This window comes from Chiloscyllium plagiosum, chromosome 39, assembly GCF_004010195.1.
Source record: "Chiloscyllium plagiosum isolate BGI_BamShark_2017 chromosome 39, ASM401019v2, whole genome shotgun sequence".
NCBI lineage: Eukaryota > Metazoa > Chordata > Chondrichthyes > Orectolobiformes > Hemiscylliidae > Chiloscyllium > Chiloscyllium plagiosum.
Genome location: NC_057748.1, coordinates 23299556 through 23325334, shown reverse-complemented (window position 1 = coordinate 23325334; position 25779 = coordinate 23299556). Strand labels below are relative to the sequence as shown.

At 44.5% G+C, this 25779-nt stretch overlaps 1 protein-coding gene across 10 annotated transcripts in view; it reads right to left on the bottom strand.

The window, feature by feature from the left end:
• Nucleotides 1–207: 207 nt before the first annotated feature.
• LOC122542348 (NACHT, LRR and PYD domains-containing protein 3-like) overlaps nucleotides 208–25779 on the bottom strand; it is a 148511-nt gene continuing 122939 nt past the window's right edge. For 7 of the 10 annotated variants that reach the window (XM_043680033.1, XM_043680032.1, XM_043680031.1 and 4 more), the window contains 4 exons: nucleotides 22424–22594; nucleotides 15065–15235; nucleotides 3074–3241; nucleotides 1262–2145 (listed from right to left, as the gene is read on the bottom strand). In XM_043680033.1, the coding sequence (XP_043535968.1) occupies nucleotides 1935–2145; nucleotides 3074–3241; nucleotides 15065–15235; nucleotides 22424–22594 (721 nt within the window). In that variant the 3' untranslated portion in view covers nucleotides 1262–1934. Of the gene's footprint in view, nucleotides 1030–1261; nucleotides 2146–3073; nucleotides 3242–4651; nucleotides 4760–15064; nucleotides 15236–22423; nucleotides 22595–25779 lie in introns of those variants that run through there. The other 3 variants (XR_006309781.1, XM_043680034.1, XR_006309782.1) reach the window with 3 other exon arrangements.

Below are 25779 nucleotides of genomic sequence, written 5' to 3'. Positions count from 1 at the left end.
AAAGCTTGCAACCCTTCTGGTACTCACACATCTTGTGACTGCTACAGGCTAAAAAAAACAGAAACCCCTGAACTGGGAGAACTGGTCACTCCCCTTCCATTGTTAAACTGTTTTTAAAAAAATCCTAGCTCCCTAGATTCTTCAAAAAAAAGGACAAAATAACCTTTTTAAAGTGGCAGCGTCATCACACTTGTGATTTCAAATAAACCGGTTAGAATATAAACTGGTGTCATGTGACTTTTGACTTTGTCCACCCCAGTCCAACACTGACACCTCTGCATCATGATCTGGTATGGTAGAGGAGAAAGTAGCCCAGCGTGAAAAGGCCCTTGTTGTAAAGAAGACATACCTATTGCATGGTACAAGTTTATATTGGTATGATGTTACCATAACTTTGGTAATGAGATGATGAGAGAGATTGCAATGTTAGGCTTTATTCCTTGAAGATTTCAATCTGTTTCCCACCTCCCAAATCCATGTGACATCATTAGAACAGAAATTGTTGAGGCACTGAAAACATTAGAGGTAATTTTCCAATCTTAGATATAGAGATGGAGCTCAATGTATTCCTCAGCATTATGCCTTTCAGATTCTTGCACCCTTATAAAACAATTCCAGCAAAGAATGCAACACTCCCACTTTGCTGAGTGGTTATATGATCTCCCACCCTCACCCTGAATAGTCTGTCTGATGTATCAGAAGAACAGACGGTGTACATTCACATTAACAGGCCGGTGATATCTGTACATGACATACTGAATAGCTTGCTGGTCCTGTGTAGGAGTGCTGGGGGAGCACAGTTGTAAAGCTGAAACTTAACTTTGTGTGATTCATCTTTGAAGGGTGGTTCACAATTTTAAATGGTTAAATCATTCAGTGTTGTCAACCAAAATTAGTCTTTGTCAACATCAAATCTCTTATTTTGAAGCAGATTGGTCTCCTTATAATATGACTTGTAGCTTCTGTCTGGAATTCATCAGTTTCTCCAACACATTGCACCCTTGGAGGCTGAAACTATTTGCTTGTAATCTGTAAAAAGGTTGGGTGGGGGTGGGGGGGGGGGGGGAGGAATAGCACAATTGTTTAACAGTTCCTCAGAGAGTCAGTGTGAACTTGTTGGGCTGAATGTCCTGTTTCCATACTGTAGGGATTTATGATTCTTTGCTGGAAATGTGTTGCTGGAAAAGCGCAGCAGGTCAGGCAGCATCCAGGGAACAGGAGAATCGACGTTTCGGGCATAAGCCCTTCTTTACTATACTACTGCCTCATACAGATTAAGGGACCAGAGTATCAGTATCTTTGCCACTCACCATTTTTATCTGTCAGCCAGGACTCCATGATTGGGGCTGTTAATCTGGTTCAATCAGGGAACTCATTCCATGAGGTTCAGCTGGCTGACAGTGTTACAATCATGACACTCTGAACTGCCTCCAAAAGGGGACCAAAACTGGGCACAGATTTTTACACTCCATTTTCCTTGAAGTAAAGGCCGCCATTCCATTTGCTTTCCCCATTACCTGCTGAACTTGGATGCTAGCTTTTTGCAATTTTGCAAAAGAGCACCTAAATCCGTCAACGCTACAGCTTTCCACAGGGTCTTTCTCTCTTTAAAGATATTCAGCTCCTCTATAGGTGCCATGGAGTCTCAGAAAAAACACAGAAGGTGTGAGCTGTCTGTGCCCCAATGTTCAGCCCAATTCTATTTTTAAAAAATAAAATGATTTACAGAATCTTACATGGACTCATGCATAAAATTCCACAAGTAAAATTCACCCCACGACCTTGTGTGTGGGGTGTGGGTGGAGTAATGACTGTCTGTGAGAGTGTGTGTATGCAGGGTAGATGTCTGCGTGTCGTGCAGTGGGGTCACCTGTAACGTGCCATGAACCCAAGGTCCCGGTTGAGGCCATCCCCATTAGTAGCGAACTTGATTTTCAGCCTCTGCTCGGCCACTTTGCATTGTTGCCTGACTCAAAACCTGGAGCATGGTCAGCCGAAGGTCCGAGGTCAAATGTCCCAGACCGCTGAAGCATTCTCCAACAGGGAGAGAACTCCTGTCTGTTGATTGTTGTGCGGTGTCTATTCATCCGTTGCCATAGCCTCTGCTCGGTCTTGTCAATGTACCATGCCTCAGGGCATCCTTGCCTGTAGCGTATGAGATAGAGAATGTTGGCCGAGTGCAGTGTGGATGGTGTCCCCATGTGTAATGGTGGTATCTGTGTTGACACTCTGCTGCATCTGCCGTGACAGGGTTGTATGGTGTTGTCCTGAAAGCCTGGCAGTTTGCTGCAGACAGTTATCTGTTTGAGGTTTGGTGCCTTTTAAAAGTGAGACGTGGAGGCGTGGGGAAGATCTTGTCAAGATGCTCATCCTCATTGATGAGGTGTTGCAGGCTGTGAAGGAACAGCCATGGGGACCAAATTTGCACCCCAATATGCCAACATTTTCATGCACAGGTTTGAACAAGACTTCTTCTCTACACAGGACCTCCAACCAACACCATTATACATCAGGTACATTGATGACATTTTCTTTCTCTGGACCCATGGAGAGGAGTCACTGAAACAACTATATTGAGTACCCCTAGTTTTGGATTCAATAACTTCATTCTCCATCTTAAATGAAGAATTCAATCATATTATGGTTACACTTTCCACAAGACCTTCTACAACAAGATTGGTAATTAATCTTATCTCATTGCACAGTGCCAGCCTAGAATAGCCAGTTCCTCAAAAGTATTGATCCAAAAACCTATCATTATGTTTAAAAAAAAGGACACATTCCAGGAAATCCACCTACATGACATCATTGTTAGTTTGTCTTATGTAATCTACATGTAAATTAAAGTCATCCATAATAACAGTTGTACCCTTATTGTATGCATTTCTGATTTATTGTTAAATGCCCTGACTTACCACCTCCATTACTGTTTGGAGGGTAATAGATAATCCCCAATATTTTCTGCGCTTTAATTCCCCTTTATCTCCTACTAATTCATAAAGAGAACATTCATTACAAATTTGAGTTCCTGAATGATAAATATGCAATTCTGAAAATAATTAAAATTTCTTACACAAGCTCTTCCAAATCAGCACATTTCAATACAAGATGTTGGAAGAGCTCCAGAGAGTTATCTGTAAGTCCATTCAAGGAGAGGTCCAGGAACTTCAGTGTATTCTTCACACAAAGGGCAGAAACAAGGTCCCCACAGCACTCATCTGTCAGATAATTTCTCTTCAGGCTATTTAACAAAAGAAAAGTAAGGCAGTGAGGCAGATACATAGAAGTGGTGACAAATTGATAGAAATCAAGAGTGTCAGAAAGAATGGGGAGAATGGGGACTAGGGGAATGAAAGAGAAAAAGAGCAATGACAGGAAGTGTGGATGATAGACAGAAGCAAACAAAGGAGTGGGTGGGAGAGGAAGTGAAAGAGAGGGCAAAGATTCATCAACAAAAACAATTAGCAGAATGACATAGTTAAGACAAAGAGATGGAAAGGGGATGACTCAGAGAAAGACACATGACCCTTGAAACAGAGAGAGGCAGACAGAGAAAAGGTAAGGCACAGGAAAGAGACAGAAAAGAGAGTGAACAAGATAGACTGACAAAGACAGAATGTGATGAATGGAAATGTATAAAAAGACAGAGGAGGAGTAACAAATGGGAAGAGAAAGATAAAGGAAAATATATAACATGAAGAACAGAAAGAAAAACAGGAGCAAAGAGAAGCAGAAAGAGAAATCGAGAGATGGAAAGAGAAGTGGAGGTCAATAGAGAAAATGACAAAGGAAGGAACTAATTGCAGAGGCAAGTTTAGTATAAATCTTCAGAGTTAAAGAATTCTGAAGAAGAGTCATACCAGACACAAAACATTAACTGTTTTTTCTCTCCATAAATGTTGCCAGACCTTGTTGGGTTTTCTCAGCATTGTGTTTGTTTCAGATTTTCAATGTCGAGTATTTTGTCTTTATTCAGCTGAGATAAGCAAATGTATAGAGCTGTATTGATGGACGCGGTAGAGAAACAAAAGGAAATAAGACCAAAAGAGGAATAATCTTTCAGTTACAGTTGTATGAAGAATGAGAAAATGTTTAATTTAAATTTTCCAAGATGAGAAAAAGAGAAATGTAGAGGCAATGGCATAAGAGGGAGATTGAGACAGAGTATACAAAGCAACAAACAGTAAAATTATTCATAACAATGCCAGAATAATAAAGAATAGTAACCTCTAATTCAATGTTCTTTATTCTTCAGCTACCAATTGCATTAGAAAATATAACACATTGATAAATACTGCACCTAAAAATCTGTGTGAACAATATTTCTGGAAGATAAGGAAAGAATTGGAGGTAGTGCACAATTGGTTAACTAGATTGATTCTGAGTATGGAGGGATTATCCAGAAAGAGACACTGATTAGGTTGGGCCTGTACTCATTGGAGGTTAAAACAATGCAAAGCAACCTTTCTGTAACACAAGATTCTTATAAAAATTGACAGGGTTAATGTGGAGAGATTGCTTCTCCCAGTGGCAAAGTTGAGGACCAGAGGGCATACTCTCAAAATAAGGGAGCACCCATTAAAGACACAGAGACAGAGTCCAGAATTGGAAAAAAAGTCAAGTTTGCTTCCAATTTCAACCTTGTTCTCACTTTCATGTGGTCCACCTGACTCCTCCTTTCCTCAACATCCGTTTCCATTTCTGGGGATTGGCTCAGCACAGATATCCACTGCAAACCCACCGACTCCAGTTATCTTTACTGTACATCCATAAAAAAGGAGAAAAATAATGAGGACTGCAGATGCTGAGACCAGAGTCAAAAGCACAGCCAGTCAGGCAGCATCCGAGGAGAGCAGAGTAGACGTTTTGGCCGCAAGCCCTTCATCATAGACTCTCCTGTTGCTCAGATGCTGCCTGACCAGCTGTGCTTTTTCAGCAGCATACTCTTCAACTCTGTACATCCACAAACTCTGCTTCCTGTAAACAACTATTACATTCTCCCATTTCCTCAGTCTTCTGGGCACCTGTTCCAATATGGCAACTTTTACAAGGGGAATTCGGAAATTGCTATTTTCTTCTTCAACCGAGTATTCTCCACCTCAGTGGTTGACAGGGCCCTCAGTCCTCTCCATTTTAACCCTCACTTGCTCTAATCCCTCCCACATCAGCGATTAGGACTCATCTTCACCTACCAACACACTGGCATCCACATCGAAAGGCTTGTGATCTGCCATTTCCACCACCTCCAGCAGGATGCAACCACCAGACATTTTCCTCCCTTCCCTTGTCTGCCTTCAGCAGGGCCCATACCCTCTGAGACACCTTGGACCATTCATCCTCTGCTCCCAACACCCTCACTGCAACTTCCCAAGCAATCATGGAAGGTGTAACATCTGCCTGTTTACTTCCTTCCTCCTTTCCATCCAAGGTCCCAGGCACACCTTCCAGCTGAAGCACCTGTATGTAACTCAATCTAGTGTATTATATTTGCTACTCACAATGTGGTCTTATCTACAGTGGAGAAATGAAGCACGGACTGGGTGACTGCTTTGCAGAACACCTACGTACTGTCTACAAAAATGACCCTGTTTCCAGTTGCCTGCCATTTCAACACACTGCTATGTTCCCTGGCCAACATCTGTCTCAGGCTTGCTATAGTGCTTGAGTGAACCTCAGAGCAACACCTCATATTCAGAGCCCTCCAACCTTTTGGACTTGATATTGAATTCAATAATTTTAGGGTCTGAATACTCTCCTCCCATACCCTTATCCCAATTCCCCACACACCAGGCCTTGTCGTCATATGGCTTGCTTTCATAAAAACCCAATGCCATCCACTTATGGTCCCCATCAGTGGCTACTGATCCTCCAAGGCAGGTTTTTACCCACCCCTTTGTCTGCCCAGCTATGTCTGTTTTTGTCTTTGTCGCTTTGTTTTTTTTCTCTCTCTCTCTCTCTCTCTTCTATCACCATCCGTTGTTCATTCCTTCCCTCTCTTCCCCACCCCTTTTCCTAGCTACAATCAATTCTGAAGGATCATTAGACCTCAAATGTTACTTCTGCTTTGTCTCCACAGATGCTGCCAGACCTGCTGAACCTTTCCAGCATCTCTAATTTTGTTTTGCTTGATTTCCAGCATTCACAGTCAGAGTCAGAGATGTACAGCACGGAAACATACCCTTCAGCCCAACCCGTCCATGCCGACAAGCTATCTCAACTCAATCTAGTCCCACCTGCCAGCGCCCTGCCCATACCCCTCCAAACCCTTCCTATTCATAGACCCATTTTTTTTAAAAAACACAGTAATCTTTTGTCTGAGAGAGTTGTCAGTCTGTGGAATTCTTCACTGCAAAGGGCAGTAGGGCTGTGCCATTCAGTACATTCAAGGCTGAGGTAGATTTTTAATCTGAATGGGAATCAAGGGTTGTGGAAAAAAACCAAGTTGAGAATCATTTCAGCTATGATCTGACCAAGTGGTAGAGCAGACTCAGTTGCCCATATGACCTACTTCTACTCCTATATCTTATGGTATACTTTTTTGATTAGATTAGATTACATTACAGTGTGGAAACAGGCCCTTTGGCCCAACAAGTCCACACCGACCCGCCGAAGCGCAACCCACCCATACCCCTAACCTAACACTACGGGGAATTTAGCATGGCCACTTCACCTGACCTGCACATCTTTGGACTGTGGGAGGAAACCGGAGCACCTGGAGGAAACCCACGCAGACACGGGGAGAACGTGCAAACTCCACACAGTCAGTCACCTGAGGCGGAAATTGAACCGGGGTCTCTGGCACTGTGAGGCAGCAGTGCTAACCACTGTGCCACCGTGCCACCCATTGAGCAATAATATCAGAATGAAAGGAAGACACAGTCAGGGAATATATATTTCTCTTTTTGGACCACAAACTGGAATGGAAATCAGACTGCTAAAATCTGAAATACAGGAGAAATTTGCAACTTGGAAAAATCAAGGGGTGCACTTTTTATAAGATGATATTGCTTTTGGAACAGTGAGACTGTGACATTACATCAGAATGTTTTAAGAGCTTTGAAGTTAAGTGGAAACTGCCAGACAACAATTGTCAAGATTGGCTTGGCTGCAGAGTGCTGGGAGGAATACATCCAGAGCCTTCCTGAACTGGAAGCAGAAAACACTCTCTCTGTATGAGTGAAAAGACGAGACAAGAAACTGAAAAGAAAGCCTTCTAACAAGAATAGACACAAATACTGATCAACATATTGAAGAATGATCAATACTCTACAAGTCATCATTGCTAAGATCAAAGAACAGAGCATTAACTCTTCACTTTGTGGTCTGGATGTTTAATCTGCAAAATACTGCTTTGCTGTTCATATTTTTCCACCAATGATATTTGGGTTAAAAATTTTTGTCTTTTGTCTGTCTTATGTGATGAGCATGTATATTTGGGTCTTGAAGAACTTGATTTTTTTTGTAGTAGTAATGAAAAGCTTGATAAAGGCAGAACAGTTTATATGATCTATACAAACTTCTGGAAGGGACTCAACAAGGTTCCGCATGGTAGACTGGTGAGCAAGGTTAGACTATGTGGAATATAGGGAGAACTAGCCATTTGGATACACCCTTGAAGGTAGGAGACAGAGGGTGGTGTTGGAGGGTTGCTTTTCAGACTGGAGGCCTGTGAGCAGCGATGTGGCACATGGATCAGTGCTGGGTCCACTGCTTATCATTTATGTAAATAATTTGGGTGTGAACATAGGAGGTACAGTTAGTAAGTTTGCAGATGACACCAAAATTGGTGACGTAGCGGATAGTGAAGAAGGTTACCTGAGAATTCCATGGGACCTTGATCTGATGGCCCAATCGGCCAAGGAGTGGCTGATGGAGTTTTATTTAGATAAATGTGAGGTGCTGCACTTTGGAAAGGCAAATCAGAGGTGGACTCATGCTCTTAGTGGTAACATCCTTGGGAGTGTTGCTGAACAGAGAGACCTTGGAGTGCAGGTTTATAGTTCCTTGAAAGTAGGGTGACAGGTAGACAGGATCGTGAAGGTGTTTAGTATGCTTGCCTTTATTGGTCAGTTCACGGAGTTCATGTTGTAGTTGTGCAGGGCATTGGTTAGGCCACTTTTGGTATACTGCATGCATTTCTGGTCTTCCTACGATATGAAGGATGTTGTGAAACTTAAAAGGGTTCAGAAAAGATTTACAAAGGATGTTACCATGGTTAGAGGGTTTGAGCTATAGCGAGGGGCTGAATAGGCTGGGGGCTATTTTCCCTGGAGTGTTGGAGGTTAGGGATGACTTTATAGAGTTTATAAGGATCATGAGGAGCATGAATATAATGAATACTCAAGGTATCTTCCCAGGGGTGGGGAGACCAAAACTAGACAGCAGAGGTTTAAGGTAAAAGGGGAAAGATTTAAAAAAGGACCTAAGAGGCAATGTTTTCACACAGAGTGGTGGATATATGAAATGAGCTACCAGAGGAAATAGTGGAGGCTGGTGCAATTACAGCATTTAGATTAGATTACATTACATTACATTACAGTGTGGAAACAGGCCCTTCGGCCTAACAAGTCCACACCAACCCGCCGAAGCGCAACCCGCCCATACCCCTACCCCTACATTTACATTTACCCCTTACCTAACACTACAGGCAATTTAGTATGGCCAATTCACCTGACCTGCACATCTTTGGACTGTGGGAGGAAACCGGAGCACCCGGAGGAAACCCACGCAGACACAGGGAGAACGTGCAGACTCCACACAGTCAGTCGCCTGAGGTGGGAATTGAACCCAGATCTCTGGCGCCGTGAGGCAGCAATGCTAACCATTGTGCCACAGTGCCGCCCACATTTAAAAAGCATCTGGATGGGAATATGAATAGGAAGATATTGGAGGGATATGGGCCCAATTGTGGCAGATGGGACTGGATTAATTTAGGATATCTGTCAGCATAGGAGAAAGTGAGGACTGCAGATGCTGGAGATCAGAGCTTAAAAATGTGTTGCTGGAAAAGCGCAGCAGGTCAGGCAGCAAAGGAGCAGGAGAATCGATGTTTCGGGCAGAAGCCCTTCTTCAGGGCTTATGCCCTTCCTGAAGAAGGGCTTATGCCCGAAACGTCGATTCTCCTGTCCCCTTGATGCTGCCTGACCTGCTGTGCTTTTCCAGCAACACATCTTCAAGTATCTGTCAGCATAGATAAGTTGGGCCGAAGGGTCTGTCTCTATGCTCTATGACTCTAAGGATAGTTGAAGTGGCAAACCAGTGGACTATTAAATCTTTTTTTCCTTTGCCTTTTGTTAAATGTGCTTTCTTTCCTATTAATAACAAAATCTGCTGCAAGTTACTTTTCTCCTGAATAGCAGCCACTCATGTAAATTAACCTTATTAGTTTAATATTTATACATTTGAAACGGCTTATGGAATACTGGGGTTCAACCACTGGTGCACCCAGTCATTGACATCTATGGCACAGAAAAAAGGCCCCTCAGCCCACTAAGTCTGCGCCAGTCAGAAACAAGTGTTTAAATATACTAATCCTGTTTTCCAACTTTCGGCCGATAGCCTTGAATGCCTTGGCATTGCAAGCGCACATCTAAATACTTCTTAGTGATCAGATTTTCCAATTGTATCACACAGGCAGTGAGTTTCAGATTCCCACCACCCTCTGAAGTTAACATTTTTCCTCACATCCCCTCTAAAATATCTGTCCTTATCTTAAATCTGATATTAATCTCCCCACTAAAGGAAAATGTTCTTTCCTATCTATATCCCTGTAATTTTATACATCTCAGTCACGTACTACCTCAGTCTTCACTGCTCCAATGGAAAGAATCTCAAGTCAGACCATCTCTCTTCATAACTACAACCTCCAACCCAGGCAACATCTGGTAATGTTCAGCTGTACCCTCTCCACTGCAAAAACATCTTCCTATAATATAGACTACAGAACATATTATGGCACGGTGGCTCAGTTGTTAGCACTGCTGCCTCACAGCGCCAGGGACCCGAGTTTGATTCCAGCCCAAGGCGACTGTGTGGAGTTTGTACATTCTCCCAGTATTTGCGTGGGTTTACATCAGGTACTCTGGTTTCCTCTCACACTCTAAAGATGTACTAGTTAGGAGGATTGGTCATGCTATGTTACCCATGATCTGCAGTCTGGTTGGGTTAGCCATGAAAAATGCAGGGTTACAGGGATAGGGTCGTGGGATGCTCTTTGGAGAGTCAGTGTGGACCTGTTGGACTGAATGGTCTATTTTCACACTGTAGGGATTCTATGATTCTACTTGCGGCCTAACTACATTTTACACAATTCTCACCAAGTTGTAACACTCAGAACTGAGGAAAGAAAGCAACTAAGACTCAAACCTTAGAGAGTGGCAAAGTAGTATCACTCAAGACTTTGCGAAAAGAAAGTACTGTTAACTCACGCCAAGATCAAGGTCTAACTGACAAGCAACTTAATTGACACAGTTGGTAAAAATGTGATATCATTCCTCAGAAACCAAAGAGAAATGGAGAGACAGTCACCTCCATTTGCTTCTGGGATTCTGATTCAAACGCTGGGCTTGTTTGCTATATTTTTTACCCACAATATTGCTGAAAAATATTGTTTGCCTCATCTGTCCTATCCAACCCGTGTGAATGAAGGGCCGTGTTTGGATTTAAAAGTGGCTAAACAGTACTTCAGGATTTGGGCCGGGAAGCCATTGTAGTTGCTGCCAGTACGCGGATTCAAGACAAAGTCATCCTACAAGGCCTGACTGGAGTAGGAAAACTCAGACTGGTATCCAGGACAGTGCATGCTGGAAAATTCCCCAACATGTGGTACCTGTGGTAGCAGAATCGTTTTTTAAAAGATTCGTTTGGGACTCCAACCTTAAGCTTGCACAAGACCTCAGCCAGACTGAGAACATATGCTGGGGAACCATGGCAGATTAAGAGTACAACTTCAGTTCCAGTCTGCTATGAAAAGCAGTTGGTACAGTTATCACTAGTGGTTGTGAAAGGCTCGATCCTAAGCTTATTGGGGTAGAATTGGTTGAGAAAGATTCACCTTGATGGGGTCAACATTTTGACTGGAAAAATGGCTGCCTCAGTGAAGCCCTACTTAAATACTCAGGAGTTTTTCAAGAAGGGTTTCCTTGGGTTAGTGAGTTATTACAGAAAATTCAGATGTAACCTAGTCTCCATTTTGGTGCCCTTACACGTGCTTTTGAAAAAGGGTCAACCTTGGAAACAGTTGTGTAGCCACGTAGCGGCATTTAGGGAAGTGAAAAAGCAGCTATCGTCATTTAAAGTGTCGGCCCACTACGATCCAGTGAGAGCTATCCTGAAATGCATCCCCATACGATTTCGAGGTAGTGTTGGCTCATCAGTCGCCCAACGGAAAGGAGCACCCAATTGTGTATGCTTCTCTGACTTTAGTCGATGCCAAACGCAATTATGCCCAGAAAGAGAAGGAAGGTTTGGCGGTCATCTTTGAGTTTGACGAAGTTCTGCCATTACTTTTATGAATGGGAATTTGTCATAATAACAGATCACAAACCCCTGTTGAGGGCTACTGAAGGAAGACAGTGATGCCACCAATAACTTCCAGTAGAATTCAGCATTGGGCGCTTATTTTTCGTGCCTACACTTATGCATTGGAACACCATCCAGGAAGCTAAGTGGCTTCCTCCCACTGGCAGATACTCCACTGGTGGTGCCTCCCCTGGAAGAATCCATTTGGATTTTGAACGTGCTTCCAGTTATCGTGGACAATATCCAACTGTGCACATAAATTGATCCTGTCCAAACAAAACTGAAACAGCAGGTGGTAATGGGGGAAATGGAAGGGCCACTTCAACCAGCATTGAAACCTTTTTGGACCCAGTGAAGCCAGATCACCGTAGAGCACGGCATATTACTGTGGTGATTGTTCCAAGTAAGGATCACTGCCAGATACTGGCTGAACTCCACCAAGGCTAGGGATTTCCAAGATGAAGATGCTAGCAAGAAGCTATGTCTTGTGACCAGGGTTGGTGCCAACATAACTGCTTTGGTGGGGCAGTGCCCAGAGTGCCAAGAATGAAAATTGCCACCAGCAACACCCCCACATTCATGGGAATGGCTGGGCAAACCCTGGACTCTGTTGCACATCAACTATGCCAGTCCTTTCATGGGCTCAATTTTCCTGGTCATTGTGGATGCCCATTCAAAGTGGTTAGATGTGCATAAAGTCCACTCAGAAACTCAGGGATAATGTTTCAGAAGCTGCGAGCATTATTGATGATACACGAACTTTTGGAGATATTGCCATGGACAATGGAGCACAATTTACAAGCAGGGAATTCAAATTTCCTAAAGTCCAATTGCATTCAGCACATAAAGACAGCTCCATATTATCCATCCTCCAATGGTCTAGAAGAAAGATTGGTCCAAACTTTGAAGGCAGGCTGAAAGTAGGCCAGACTGTCCTGGTTCCTGTTCGATTACTGGGATAGCTCCAGAGTTGCTAATGGAGAGGAGACTCCACACCATGTTAAACCTGCAATTTACACATGTGGGTAGTGGCAGGGAATGGGGGTGTGAAACAGCAGCAGGAAAGCCAATGCTGGCCAAATACCACCTCTACGCGAGAGTGACGATTTAATTCAGGGGATGAAGTTTGCTGCTCGAAACTCGAGAATGGCCTTGTATGGTTGTAAGTTTGAGGTGAGGTCAGTCCTGTGACGTATGTAGTTCGGGTAAGTGATATAGTTCAGAACAAACAAGTGGATAACCTGAAAGCTGGTACTTTGCAAACGGGACAGGAGCAAAACATACCTTCAGAACAGCCAGAGGCCCAGCAGAAATCGAAGGTGCTCCCCCTTCATCTCATGTCAAGAAAACTTGAATCCAAATGGATACAGCCTTGATACCATTGCCACCAGAAGTGGAGGAGGAGACTGAGACATTCCGGATGCAAGCGACCTGCCAACCTGCCACGGTCCAGTATAGCCATTTATGTCTGAGTCCGAGTCAGCAGAACCAGAATTGAGGTGAAAGACTCACTAGAGAAGTTGCAGACCTACATCCCTGCAGTTGAGGGCTGGAGCAGGGGGTTGTAGTGATTGGACCTCCAATAATTACAATGCTCTTCATTGGTCCAGGTTAACAACCCCAATCAGGAAAGCCATGGCTGACCAATAAGACCAGGAGATTAGAATCTCCTCTGCTAAGCATTGACTGAGCTGGCTGGCCACAGACAGTGCACTGTATTAGTAAATAAAGGATGATGGGACACCAGCATCATTTTGATTATACTAGATTCTCAACATCTGTACAGTTATTTCACCTTCCTATGTGAAGGACCAAACGATCAGAATTGGGGGTACAGGAAAGTGCACAAAGAGTGAAATTCAATCCTGGAATCTCAATGAGTTATTGGACATGAAGAGTTGTAGAGGAGGAAAGACTATTGAAAAGAAGAAGGTGAAAAGTTATAAATTGGAGGCTATTATATGGATGTGTTGAGTAATTCTGTTTGAGAACAAGGCATTTTTATGGTGTGGAATATTTGTCCTTTTACATCACATCACTCAAAACAAATTACTTGAAGTTCTTTTCAAATGCTTTCAATACATTTTTGGCTTTATAAATTGAGGAGCAAGGAAGAGATCATGCAATAAAAAAGGTTGCAGTGTGTGTGCAGTTTCTAAAGCTGAAGTGGTCTCTGGGGGACACACACCAAACAACCCCACTGCCCCGTGGCCAACCACTTCAGCTCCCTCTCCCACTCCACTAAAAACATGCAAACCCTGGGCTATCTCCACCACCAAATCCAAGCCACCAGATGCTTGGAGGAAGAACGCCTCATCTTCTGCCTTGAGACTGTTCAATCACATGGCATCAATGTCAACTTCACCAGTTTCCTCATCTCCCTTCCCCCCACCTCATCCCATATCCAACCCTCCAACTTGGCACCATCGTCTTGAACTATCTTCCTTCCCACCTATTCACTCCACCTTCCCCACCACCATCACCCCCCACCTATCGCCTTCCCAGCTAACGTACCCTCAGCGCCACCTCCACCCTCCCTATTTATCTCTTAGCCCCTTTCCCCCCACCTACATTCCTGATGAAGGGCTTATGCCCAAAATGCTAAGTCGCCTGCTCCTTAGATGTTGCCTGACTTTGTGCTTTTTTCAGTGCCACACTTTGACTGCACTGCAGGGCATTAAGGTATTGTACGCAGTTTTCATCCCCTTGTCTGAGGAAGGGCATTCTTGCTCTACAGGCAGTACAGCAAAGTTTTACCAACGTGATTCCTGGAATAGCAAGACAAAGACACAAGGAAAGATTGAGTCAGGTACGATTGTATTCACTGGAGTTTAGAAAAATGAGGGGGCATCTCATAGAAACCTACAACTCTCTAACAGGACTAGTCAGGTTAGATGCAGACAAGATGTTCCCAATGTGGGTGAGTCCAGAACCAGGGATCATAGTTTAAGGATAAGGGGTAAATCTTTTACAACTAAGGCAAGGAGAAATTTCTTTACCCAGAGAATGGTGACACTGTGGAATTCACTACCACAAAGTGGTGGAGGTCAAAACATTGTTTTCAAGATGGAGGGAGATATAATTCTTACATTAAAGGGATCAAGGAATATGGAGAAAGGTAGGATTAAGGTATGAGGTTGGTTATCAGCCATGATCACAATGAATAGCAGAGATTAGAGGGGGTCAAGTGGCTTACTCCTGCTCCTACCGCGTATGTTTCTACGAACAGTGGTTACAGGGTCACTAGGGGACTCGTTATAAGTCATTTTTTTCTTATTGAATTCAAATTTCACCATCTGCCATCATGAGATTCAAACCCATGTCCCTTGAACATTAGCCTGAGGGCTTTAGATTATAAATCCACCGACACTACTATCTCCCACAACTTCACTTCTCACTGTATACCATAATTCCTAACTTTATACCATGTGCAAATTCTATCAAATACAGCAGGAGCAAGTAATGCTGACAGCAATATTTACAAAACAACAATTTTATTTATATCTACACTTAATCTTCAGTGAAACACACATGCGAATGTTACCTTAACGCTTCCATTCCGTTATCACGTGTTTTAAAGGCCCAGCAGAGATACTTCACACCCAAATCTCCAATCACATTGAAGTCCAGATGAAGTTCTTTAATTGTTTTCAGCTCAACCAGAAGGGATGCAAGGGCCTGGCAACAATTTGCAGAAAGATCACTCATGGAAATCCTAGAATATTTGAAAGCAAACAATAGACGGTTGCTTTATTTTATAAATATAATGTGATTTAGTTAACATTATGCAAATTAGAATCTGATTAGGAAAAGTCCTGGTAGTTTCCTCATTTGAGAGAAAGGTAAAGGATTCAGATTCCTCTCTAGAAGCCTGAATACATGATCCAGGCTAAAAGGTCCACTGCAGTACTGAGGGATTACTGCACTGCCAGATGTGAGCTCTTTCAGATAATTGAAGCTACATTGCGCCCCTCAACTTGCCCTGAAACTCATCTGATACTATTCAAAGGAAATAAGGCAGCTGTCCTCAGTGCCTTGGCTGACTTTTAAACATCAACAAACATCACAACTGTTTCCATTCCAACTTTTTGTCTTGTCCACCTATCATTTAATCCTTCCTTCCTTTCCCCCCCCCCATCTTTTGCAATATAAACCAACATTTTCCTAGCTACCATCAGTTCTGAGAAAGGGTCACCAGACATAAAATGTTAACTCCGATTTCTCTTCAGATGCTACCAGACCTGCTGAGCTTTTCCAGCAACTTGTTTTTGTTTGTTTATCTAGTTGTCATTGTTGTGTTGTGGGACCTCAATACTTAAATTGAAATGTTCCCTCCATTGTAATAGTGACTGGAAAGCATTTTGGGATGTGTACAGGCCTTGCACAAAACGTTTGAATAGTGAAACTAATTGTGGGGGGTTTGCACTTTCTACCTACTGTGCACCACATCTGACAAGCATTTCACTCAATAAAGGTGATTGGTCCCAATTCCCTGTTCACATCCTGCACAAATTACATATGCCAATCACAAATAAGAACCTTAAACAAACCCAATTATATCAGTGAGAGGGGAATATGAGCGGAGGTGATTGGGTAAACAGTCCAGAAAAATATGGCAATGAATAAACAGTGAGAAACATTTTCAAACAATGCAAAATGTTCAGCAAAAAAAATTTCATCAAAGAAAAACAAAGCTCAACAAGAATGATCCATCTTTGTCTTAAGGCTTAAGAGAGCAAATTAAATTGCAAACAACGGTGATTTTAGAATCCAGCAGTGTTACCACAAAGCCAATGAAAAATAATAAAGTGAAGATAAACTAGAACTATAGGTTACTTATAGTATAATTATAGTTTTTTTTAAACTATCAATATTGATCTTTCGTCATTCGACTTCACTGCCTGGCTTAAAAATGGTTTTTAAAAAGCACCTGCCTACGGAACCGACTGATTCCTCAGCACCTGCCTACGGAACCGACTGATTCCTCAGCACCTGCCTACGGAACCGACTGATTCCTCAGCACCTGCCTACGGAACCGACTGATTCCTCAGCACCTGCCTACGGAACCGACTGATTCCTCAGCACCTGCCTACGGAACCGACTGATTCCTCAGCACCTGCCTACGGAACCGACTGATTCCTCAGCACCTGCCTACGGAACCGACTGATTCCTCAGCACCTGCCTACGGAACCGACTGATTCCTCAGCACCTGCCTACGGAACCGACTGATTCCTCAGCACCTGCCTACGGAACCGACTGATTCCTCAGCACCTGCCTACGGAACCGACTGATTCCTCAGCACCTGCCTACGGAACCGACTGATTCCTCAGCACCTGCCTACGGAACCGACTGATTCCTCAGCACCTGCCTACGGAACCGACTGATTCCTCAGCACCTGCCTACGGAACCGACTGATTCCTCAGCACCTGCCTACGGAACCGACTGATTCCTCAGCACCTGCCTACGGAACCGACTGATTCCTCAGCACCTGCCTACGGAACCGACTGATTCCTCAGCACCTGCCTACGGAACCGACTGATTCCTCAGCACCTGCCTACGGAACCGACTGATTCCTCAGCACCTGCCTACGGAACCGACTGATTCCTCAGCACCTGCCTACGGAACCGACTGATTCCTCAGCACCTGCCTACGGAACCGACTGATTCCTCAGCACCTGCCTACGGAACCGACTGATTCCTCAGCACCTGCCTACGGAACCGACTGATTCCTCAGCACCTGCCTACGGAACCGACTGATTCCTCAGCACCTGCCTACGGAACCGACTGATTCCTCAGCACCTGCCTACGGAACCGACTGATTCCTCAGCACCTGCCTACGGAACCGACTGATTCCTCAGCACCTGCCTACGGAACCGACTGATTCCTCAGCACCTGCCTACGGAACCGACTGATTCCTCAGCACCTGCCTACGGAACCGACTGATTCCTCAGCACCTGCCTACGGAACCGACTGATTCCTCAGCACCTGCCTACGGAACCGACTGATTCCTCAGCACCTGCCTACGGAACCGACTGATTCCTCAGCACCTGCCGAGCTATGAACCTGCACTCCAAGGTCTCTTTGTTCAGCAACACTCCCCAGGACCTTACCATTAAGTGTATAAGTCCTGCTAAGATTTGCTTTCCCAAAATACAGCACCTCGCATTTGCCTCTCTCTCCTGGCCATTAGATGTTAGAAGTAAAAGTGCAAAATTTGCAGACTCTGTGGAGAGTGACTTATTGGTTTGAGACAAAAGAAAACTGCAGATACTGGAAACCAAAGTAGACAAGCAGGAGACTGGAAGAACACAGCAAGTAGGCAGCATCAGGAGGTGGAGAAGTCAATGTTTCAGGTGTAACCCTTCTTCAGTCCTGAAGGGATACACTCAAAACGCCTACTTCTCCATCTCCTGATGCTGCTGGGCAAACATTGAACAAAGATGCTGCAGACAAACACGATTCAGACATAATTATTACAAGCGTGTATCCTTTAATCCCTGGTAGGGAGAGGAGAGTCAAAGATTTCAGCAACAGACACCATTTCTGATCTGCAGACAAATCTCTGGGCCTACATTTTCTTTGCAGAGACTTGTGACAAAATAGAGGAAGGGGATGACAAGCTAAAAGTCAAATTTGTTGTTGTTTTGCTGATGATGTTCAATCAAGAATGTACTGAAATTTTCCTACAACTCGTTTTACTTTGTGGACATGTGGTGGAACTTTCTTTTTGCCTATTTTCTGCCCAAGTGGTTTCATTCTCTGAAATCAGTGCACAGTACAGCCAACTCAGTCAATTCTCAACCAAGAGTATTCTAATCTGTTTTTTTTTAAACAGAAACAGTACAGTTTACATATAATTAACATTAGCAGCTGTATACAGAGAAAGAGCAATTTTACAGAGGAAAGGAACAAAGCCAGGTCCCGAACCCCACTGTTCAACCAGTTTTCAGGGAAATGAGGACACACCTCAAAAAAGTTCACTTGGAATGTGTTTGCTAAGTGCCAAGAAAGAGAAGTTGTGACTGTCAGAGAGGGCAGTCTTTACAGAAACTTAGTCCACGAGGAAGGATCAAGCCTACCCACAGGAACAGCTCATCCGGCAAGATGTACTTTCACAGAGACTCAGTCCAAACACCAAAAGTGAAAACACATTCAAAAAACAAAACCAGAATGCAAAACCAGAATGCAAAAATCAACACAGTTCTTTCCTCAAAGAAAGAGAAAAGAGTAACAGACTGTAACCAGCCAGTGAAACTACAGTTCGCCAATGGGGCTTGAATTACATGTGAAGCACATTGACTTTAAGTCCTCAAAAAAAAACAGTTAAACTAGCTGGTTTACAAAGCCAGTTTTGTTAGGAATCAAATTCTCCCCCCCCAAAAAAAACAGAAACCAACAGCAGCAATAACACCAACTGTGGCCCAGCCATCACAGAGTCAGTTCCCTAAACTGAGGGTATTCTAAGTCTCCTGGTTATTTTTAAAATGTTATTAAACAATACACAGTTTACAAAATGGTTAACATTAACAGCTGTATTTACAGAGAAACAGCAATTTTACAAGGGAGAGCAGCAGCAAAGCCAGGCCCCAAACCCTACCATTCAGGAAATGAGGACAAACCTCAAATCCCACTTTCAATCTTCACATAACAGTAACAAATGCATAAGACAGTCCAATTACAAAAAACAGCACATACAATAAAGACCCCACCCCTCCAGCAAGCCAACCATCTCTCCCACCTTCCAACCACTAAGGCAGCCCACCCCTACCCCCCTTCTGGCTCTCGGTCCACCCTGACACACCTTCCGACCACCTCTAGGACAGCCCGTCCTGCTTCCCTAACCTTCCCCCACCCCACCCCAGACAACAGCGGTCAGGACAGTCTATCCACCTTCCAACTTCCCTAACCGCCCTTCACACGTTCCAGCCACCTCTAGGATAGCATGCCCTGGTACCTGCCTGGGGTGACAGCACAGAGGACAATCTACCCGCCTTCAGGCTCTCGTCTGTCCCTAGGTACCATCTGGCTCTCATCCACCCTGACGCACCATCCAGCCTCTGGACTGCCCTGACACACCTTCAGGCTACCTCTAGGACAGCCCATCCTGATTATCCCTTCTCGGGACGACAGTGCTCAGAACGGTCTACCCACCTTCCAGTTCACAGGACAGTCTACCCACCCTCCAGCTCTTGGGGTGACAGCTTTCAGAACAACCTGTGAGCCTTGCAGCTCACAGAGAGGCCTGCTAGACCTAGGGATACAAGATATTGCAGGTGATAACCCCAACAAGCAACAAGACAGTCAACCACCAAAAAAAGAGTCCTTTCTGGTGCAGAGTTCATTACCATTCACCATTCTCTTCGAAACATAGAATCCATTCCCAGGAACAGAGTCCACTCCAGTATACAAAGTGCGTTGTCAGAAATGGAGTCCATTGCTAAAACCAGAGTCCACTCGAAGGCAGCAAATGCACAGCACACAGGTGTTCTGTCTCCATAGAGCCCTGGCTCATCCAGACAGAACCAGGAACACAGTACATTGAAAAGGTGCAGTTAACTCACAGGGGTTTGGTCCACTCACAAAAGCAAGGTCTATTCCCAAGCTTCAGGATGCAGCAAGTGCTCACCTCCCAACACACAGGCATTCAGTCTTTACAGAGGCCTAGTCCCAGGGCCAGGCCTACCCACAGGAACAGCTCATCTGAAAAGATGTATTTTCTCACAAGGGATTTAGTCCAAACACCAATAAACAAAGAAAGCTAAAGTGCGAGGGCTGAGCCCTGCCACAAACTCAACATTGTCCTTTTCTCAAAAGTGAAAGAGGAAAGAGTAACACACAGGCTGCAACCAACCAGTGAAACAACAATCCCCTAATGAGAACTGAGTTACACCTGAAACACATTGTGTGGACCAGGCAGTTTTGAAATCAGTCCTGAATAAAGAAGGAATACCAGTTAACAAACTGGCTAAATGATTCAGCCAGTTCAGGAATTAGGTTTTCCCTATAAAAGCCAAAATCAACAGCAGTAGTAACATACTGACTGTGGCCCAGCCAGCACAGAGTCAGTCCCCTAAACCGAGAGTCCAAATTTCCTGTTTTGAAAAAAATGTTATTAAACAGTATAGAATACAATGAACAATAAACAGAAAACAGCAGTTCACAAAAAAAAACACGATACACAGGGGAAAGGGCAGTAAAGCCAAACCTTAAACCCCACTGTGGAACCAGTTTTCAGGGAGCTGTGGACAAACTTAAATCTCACTTTCATTGAAAGATAAGTGTAACAAGCACAGACAAGACAGTGCAAACAAATCAGAAACAGTGTATAGAGCACAGACCCAATATAGCTATAAAAGACAACTGACACCGATCTGTAGCACATACTGATCAAACCGTGCTTGGCCAGCCTTCCTGTAGGACAGTCAGCCTTCCGGTCTCCGGCCACCATGCGTACTGACCGACCCTCCCCAGACCCGCTTTCCTCCAAGTTGGTGGTTGACCACCCAGCTCCGAGTCGCCCCACGTACTGACCGGACTACCCAAGGCCGCTTTCCTATGAGCTGATTGTTGGCCCTTTGGTCACCGGCCACCCTGCGTACTGACTGACCCTCCTCAGGCTGCTTTCCTCCAGGACAGACATCAGCCACTGGCTCCCAGTCACCCCGCATACTGACCAAACTACCCCCGACCACCTTTCCTACAGTCAGGCTGTTGGCCTTCCAGCACCCGGCTGCCCTGTGTACTGCCTGACCCTTTCTCCTGGCCAATGTTCCTATGGACCAGCCATTGGCTGTCTGGTTCCCAGCCTCCCTGGGTACTGACCGGCCTTTTCCTATGGGCTGCCGTCGGCTACCTGGCTCAGCCTCCCCTTGTACTGATCAGCCTGCCCTATACCAGCTTTCCTGCGAGGACGCTATCAGTTGCCTGGCCCCATCCACCCCGCGTACTGACAGGCTCCTCCCAGCCTGTTTTCCTCCAGGCCGATCATCAACTCTCCGACTGCCAGCCAGCCCATGTACTGACTGCCCCTCCCAGACCAGCTTTCCTATGGGCATGCTGTCAGCTGCCTCGCCCCCCAGCCACCCTGCGTACTAACAGACCCACACCCAGCCCACTTCCCCCCAGGCAGATCATTGACCCTCCAGCTCCCAGCCACCCCATGTACTGACTAGCCCACTCTAACCCACACAAACACAATTAATTTCAAAACCCACATACAGTCTTTACTTGTTTATAGAGTTTCACCCTATGACAAGATATTTACCCTATCCATTGCTATGATCTCTGTCCTGTTTGTTGAGATACCAGTTACTTACCAGCAAATGGGCGGCACGGTGGCACAGTGGTTAGCACTGCTGCCTCACAGCGCCAGAGATCCGGGTTCAATTCCCGCCTCAGGCGACTGACTGTGTGGAGTTTGCACGTTCTCCCCGTGTCTGCGTGGGTTTCCTCCGGGTGCTCCGGTTTCCTCCCACAGTCACAAAGATGTGCAGGGTCAGGTGAATTGGCCATACTAAATTGCCCATAGTGTTAGGTAAGGGGTAAATGTAGGGGTATGGGTGGGTTTCGCTTCGGCGGGTCGGTGTAGACTTGTTGGGCCGAAGGGCCTGTTTCCACACTGTAATCTAATCTAATCTAAAAAAAATGCTCAATATCATTCAACATAATTAATGTACACTGAGCATAATAGCCTTATTCTGCATTGTATCATTTAATGAAGCAATCACACTCTGAAGAATATAGGAAACTGTGAAAATATTTCCATGTTTCCACTGGTCTTGAGGTCATTTACTGGACGTGCTGAGAACAGCATTGCCAAGAGAGAAGAAAATGATCTTGATGTGTTATTTTCAGAGTGAAACTCACTTATTCAAATTTGCAAGTTAGTGTTGACTGATGCTTACCTGAGACACTGCATGTTGGATTTGTGGTTTGTTGATATTTGACACAGGAGTTTGACACCAATATCAGTTATTTTATTTACACTGATGTCCAAGTCCAGTAATTCTGAGTTCTCTTTGACAGCAAAAGCCAATTCTTCACAACAATCGTACGTCAGGTTGTTATATTTCAAACTGAAAGAATGCATATTTATAATTTACAGAGACAAGGTAATTTTAATGAACTCATTCTTTATGAATCTATTAACAACTCTGATGCAAGGGGTAAATTTAGCATTTGCTTAATTCAGCCTCATATAATTATTTTAAAGTTATTTTCAAGAGACATAATGGAAATAATTCTGAATTTTGCAGTAGTTTGAAACTATTCAGCCTCGAATATGTGCATTTAATCTGTTTCAAATTAACCTCAATTTCCACAATGCATCAGTAGAAAGAGAGAAACAGAATTCACAGGAGGAAACATTGCAGGTCGTTGATGCTGCTTGGAGAGGCAACAAGAGACACAAGCTAATTATTTTCAAGAACACCACTTTAGACAATGGCAAGGTCACTGGCAAGTGTCTATTTGGAATCAAAAGTCCCAAGGGCATGGGTTGGCATGAGTGGGACATGGGGAATGTAGGAGCAGGCGTTGGCCATTCAATTCTCCGAGGCTGCTCTGCCATTAAATATATCATGGCTGATCATCCAACTCAGGAGACTTATTTCCACTTTCTCCCCATCAATTTCCATCTCTTTACGCCCGAGAACAATATCTAGCCACCTGATGAAGGAGCAGCGCGCCGAAAGCTAGTGCTTCCAAATAAACCTGTTGAACTATAACCTGGTATTGTGTGATTTTTAACTTTGTCCACCCCAGTCTAACACCGGCACCTCCAGGTCATAGCTCCTTCTTGAAAACACTCAATGTTTTGGCCTCAACTGCTTTTTGCAGCAGAGAATTCCACAGCCTCATACTCCCCAGGTGAATAAGTCTCTCCTTATCTCTGTCCTAAATAGAGTCATAGAGTCATAGAGATGTACAGCATGGAAACAGACCCTTCGGTCCAACCCATCCATGCCGACCAGATATCCCAACCCAATCTAGTCCCACCTGCCAGCACCCAGCCCATATCCCTCCAAACCCTTCCTATTCATGTACCCATCCAAATGCCTCTTAAATGTTGCAATTGTACCAGCCTCCACCACATCCTCTGGCAGCTCATTCCATATATGCACAACCCTCTGCATGAAAAAGTTTCCCCTTAGGTCTCTTTTATATCTTTCCCCTCTCACCCTAAACCTATGCCCTCTAGTTCTGGACTCCCCAACCCCAGGGAAAAGACTTTGCCTATTTACCCTATCCATGCCCCTCATAATTTTGTAAACCTCTATAAGGTCACCCTTCAGCCTCCGACGCTCCAGGGAGACCAGAATTGCACACAATATTCCAACAATGGCCTAACCAATGTCCTGTACAGCCACATCATGACCTCCCAACGCCTGTACTCAATATTCTGACCAATAAAGGAAAGCACATCAAACGCCTTCTTCACTATCCTATCTACCTGCGATTCCACTTTCAAGGAGCTATGAACCTGCACCCCAAGGTCTCTTTGTTCAGCAACACTCCCCAGGACCTTACCATTAAGTGTATAAGTCCTGCTAAGATTTGCTTTCCCAAAATGCAGCACCTCACATTTATCTGAATTAAACTTCATCTGCCACTTCTCAGCCCACTGGCCCATCTGGTCCAGATCCTGTTGTAATCTGAGGTAACCCTCTTCGCTGTCCACTACACCTTTAATTTTGGTATCATCTGCAAACTTACTAACTATACTTCTTATGCCCGCATCCAAATCATTTATGTAAATGATGAAAAGTAGAGGGCCCAGCACCGATCCTTGTGCTGGTCACAGGCCTCCAGTCTGAAAAACTGGTCACCACCACCACCCTCTGTCTTCTACCTTTGAGCCAGTTCTGTATCCAAACGGCTGGTTCTCCCTGTGTTCCATGAGATCTAACCTTGCTAATCAGTCTCCCATGGGGAACCTTGTCGAACGCCTTACTGAAGTCCATGTAGATCACATTTACTGCTCTGCCCTCATCAATCCTCTTTGTTACTTCTTCAAAAAACTCAACCAAGTTTGTGAACTGATTTCCCACGCACAAAGCCATGTTGACTACCGCTAATCAGTCCTTGCATTTCCAAATACATGTACATCCTGTCCCTCAGGATTCCCTCCAATAGCTTGTCCACCACCGAGGTCAGGCTCACCGGTCTATAGTTCCCTGGCTTGTCGTTACTGCCCTTCTTAAATAGTGACACCATTTATGCCAACCTCCAGTCTTCCTGCACCTCACCTGTGACTTCGATGATACAAATATCTCTAACTTCCCACAGAGTCCTCAGGTACACTTGATCAGGTCCTGGGGATTTATCCATCTTTACCCATTTCAAGACATCCAGCACTTCCTCCTCTGTAATCTGGACATTTTGCAAGATGTCACCATCTACTTCCCTACAGTCTAAATAGAACATAGAATAGAACATAGAACAATACAGCACAGAACAGGCCCTTCGGCCCACGATGTTGTGCCGAACATTTGTCCTAGCTTAAACACCTATCCATGTACCTATCCAATTGCTGCTTAAAGGTCACCAATGATTCTGACTCTGCAACTCCCACAGGCAGCACATTCCATGTCCCTACCACTCTCTGGGTAAAGAACCTACCCCTGACATTCCCCCCTATACCTTCCACCCTTCACCTTAAATTTATGTCCCCTTGTAACACTCTGTTGTACCCAGGGGAAAAGTCTCTGACTGTCCACTCTATCTATTCCCCGATCATCTTATAAACCTCTATCAAGTCACCCCTCATCCTTCGCCGTTCCAACTAGAAAAGGCCTAGCACTCTCAACCTATCCTCGTACGACCTATTCTCCATTCCAGGCAACATCCTGGTAAATCTCCTCTGCACCCTCTCCAAAGCTTCCAACATCTTTCCTAAAGTGAGGCGACCAGAACTGCACACAGTACTCCAAATGTGGCCTAACCAAGGTCATGTACAGCTGCAACATCTCCTCACGACTCTTGAATTCAATCCCTCTGCTAATGAATGCTAATACACCATAGGCCTTCTTACAAGCTCTATCCACCTGAGTGGCAACTTTCAAAGATCTATGAACATAGACCCCAAGATCCCTCTGCTCCTTCACCTTACTAAGAACCCTACCGTTAACCCCGTATTCCGCATTCTTATTTGTCCTTCCAAAATGGACAACCTCACACTTGGCAGGGTTGAACTCCATCTGCCACTCCTCAGCCCAGCTCTGCATCATATCCAAGTCCCTTTGCAGCCAACAAGAGCCCT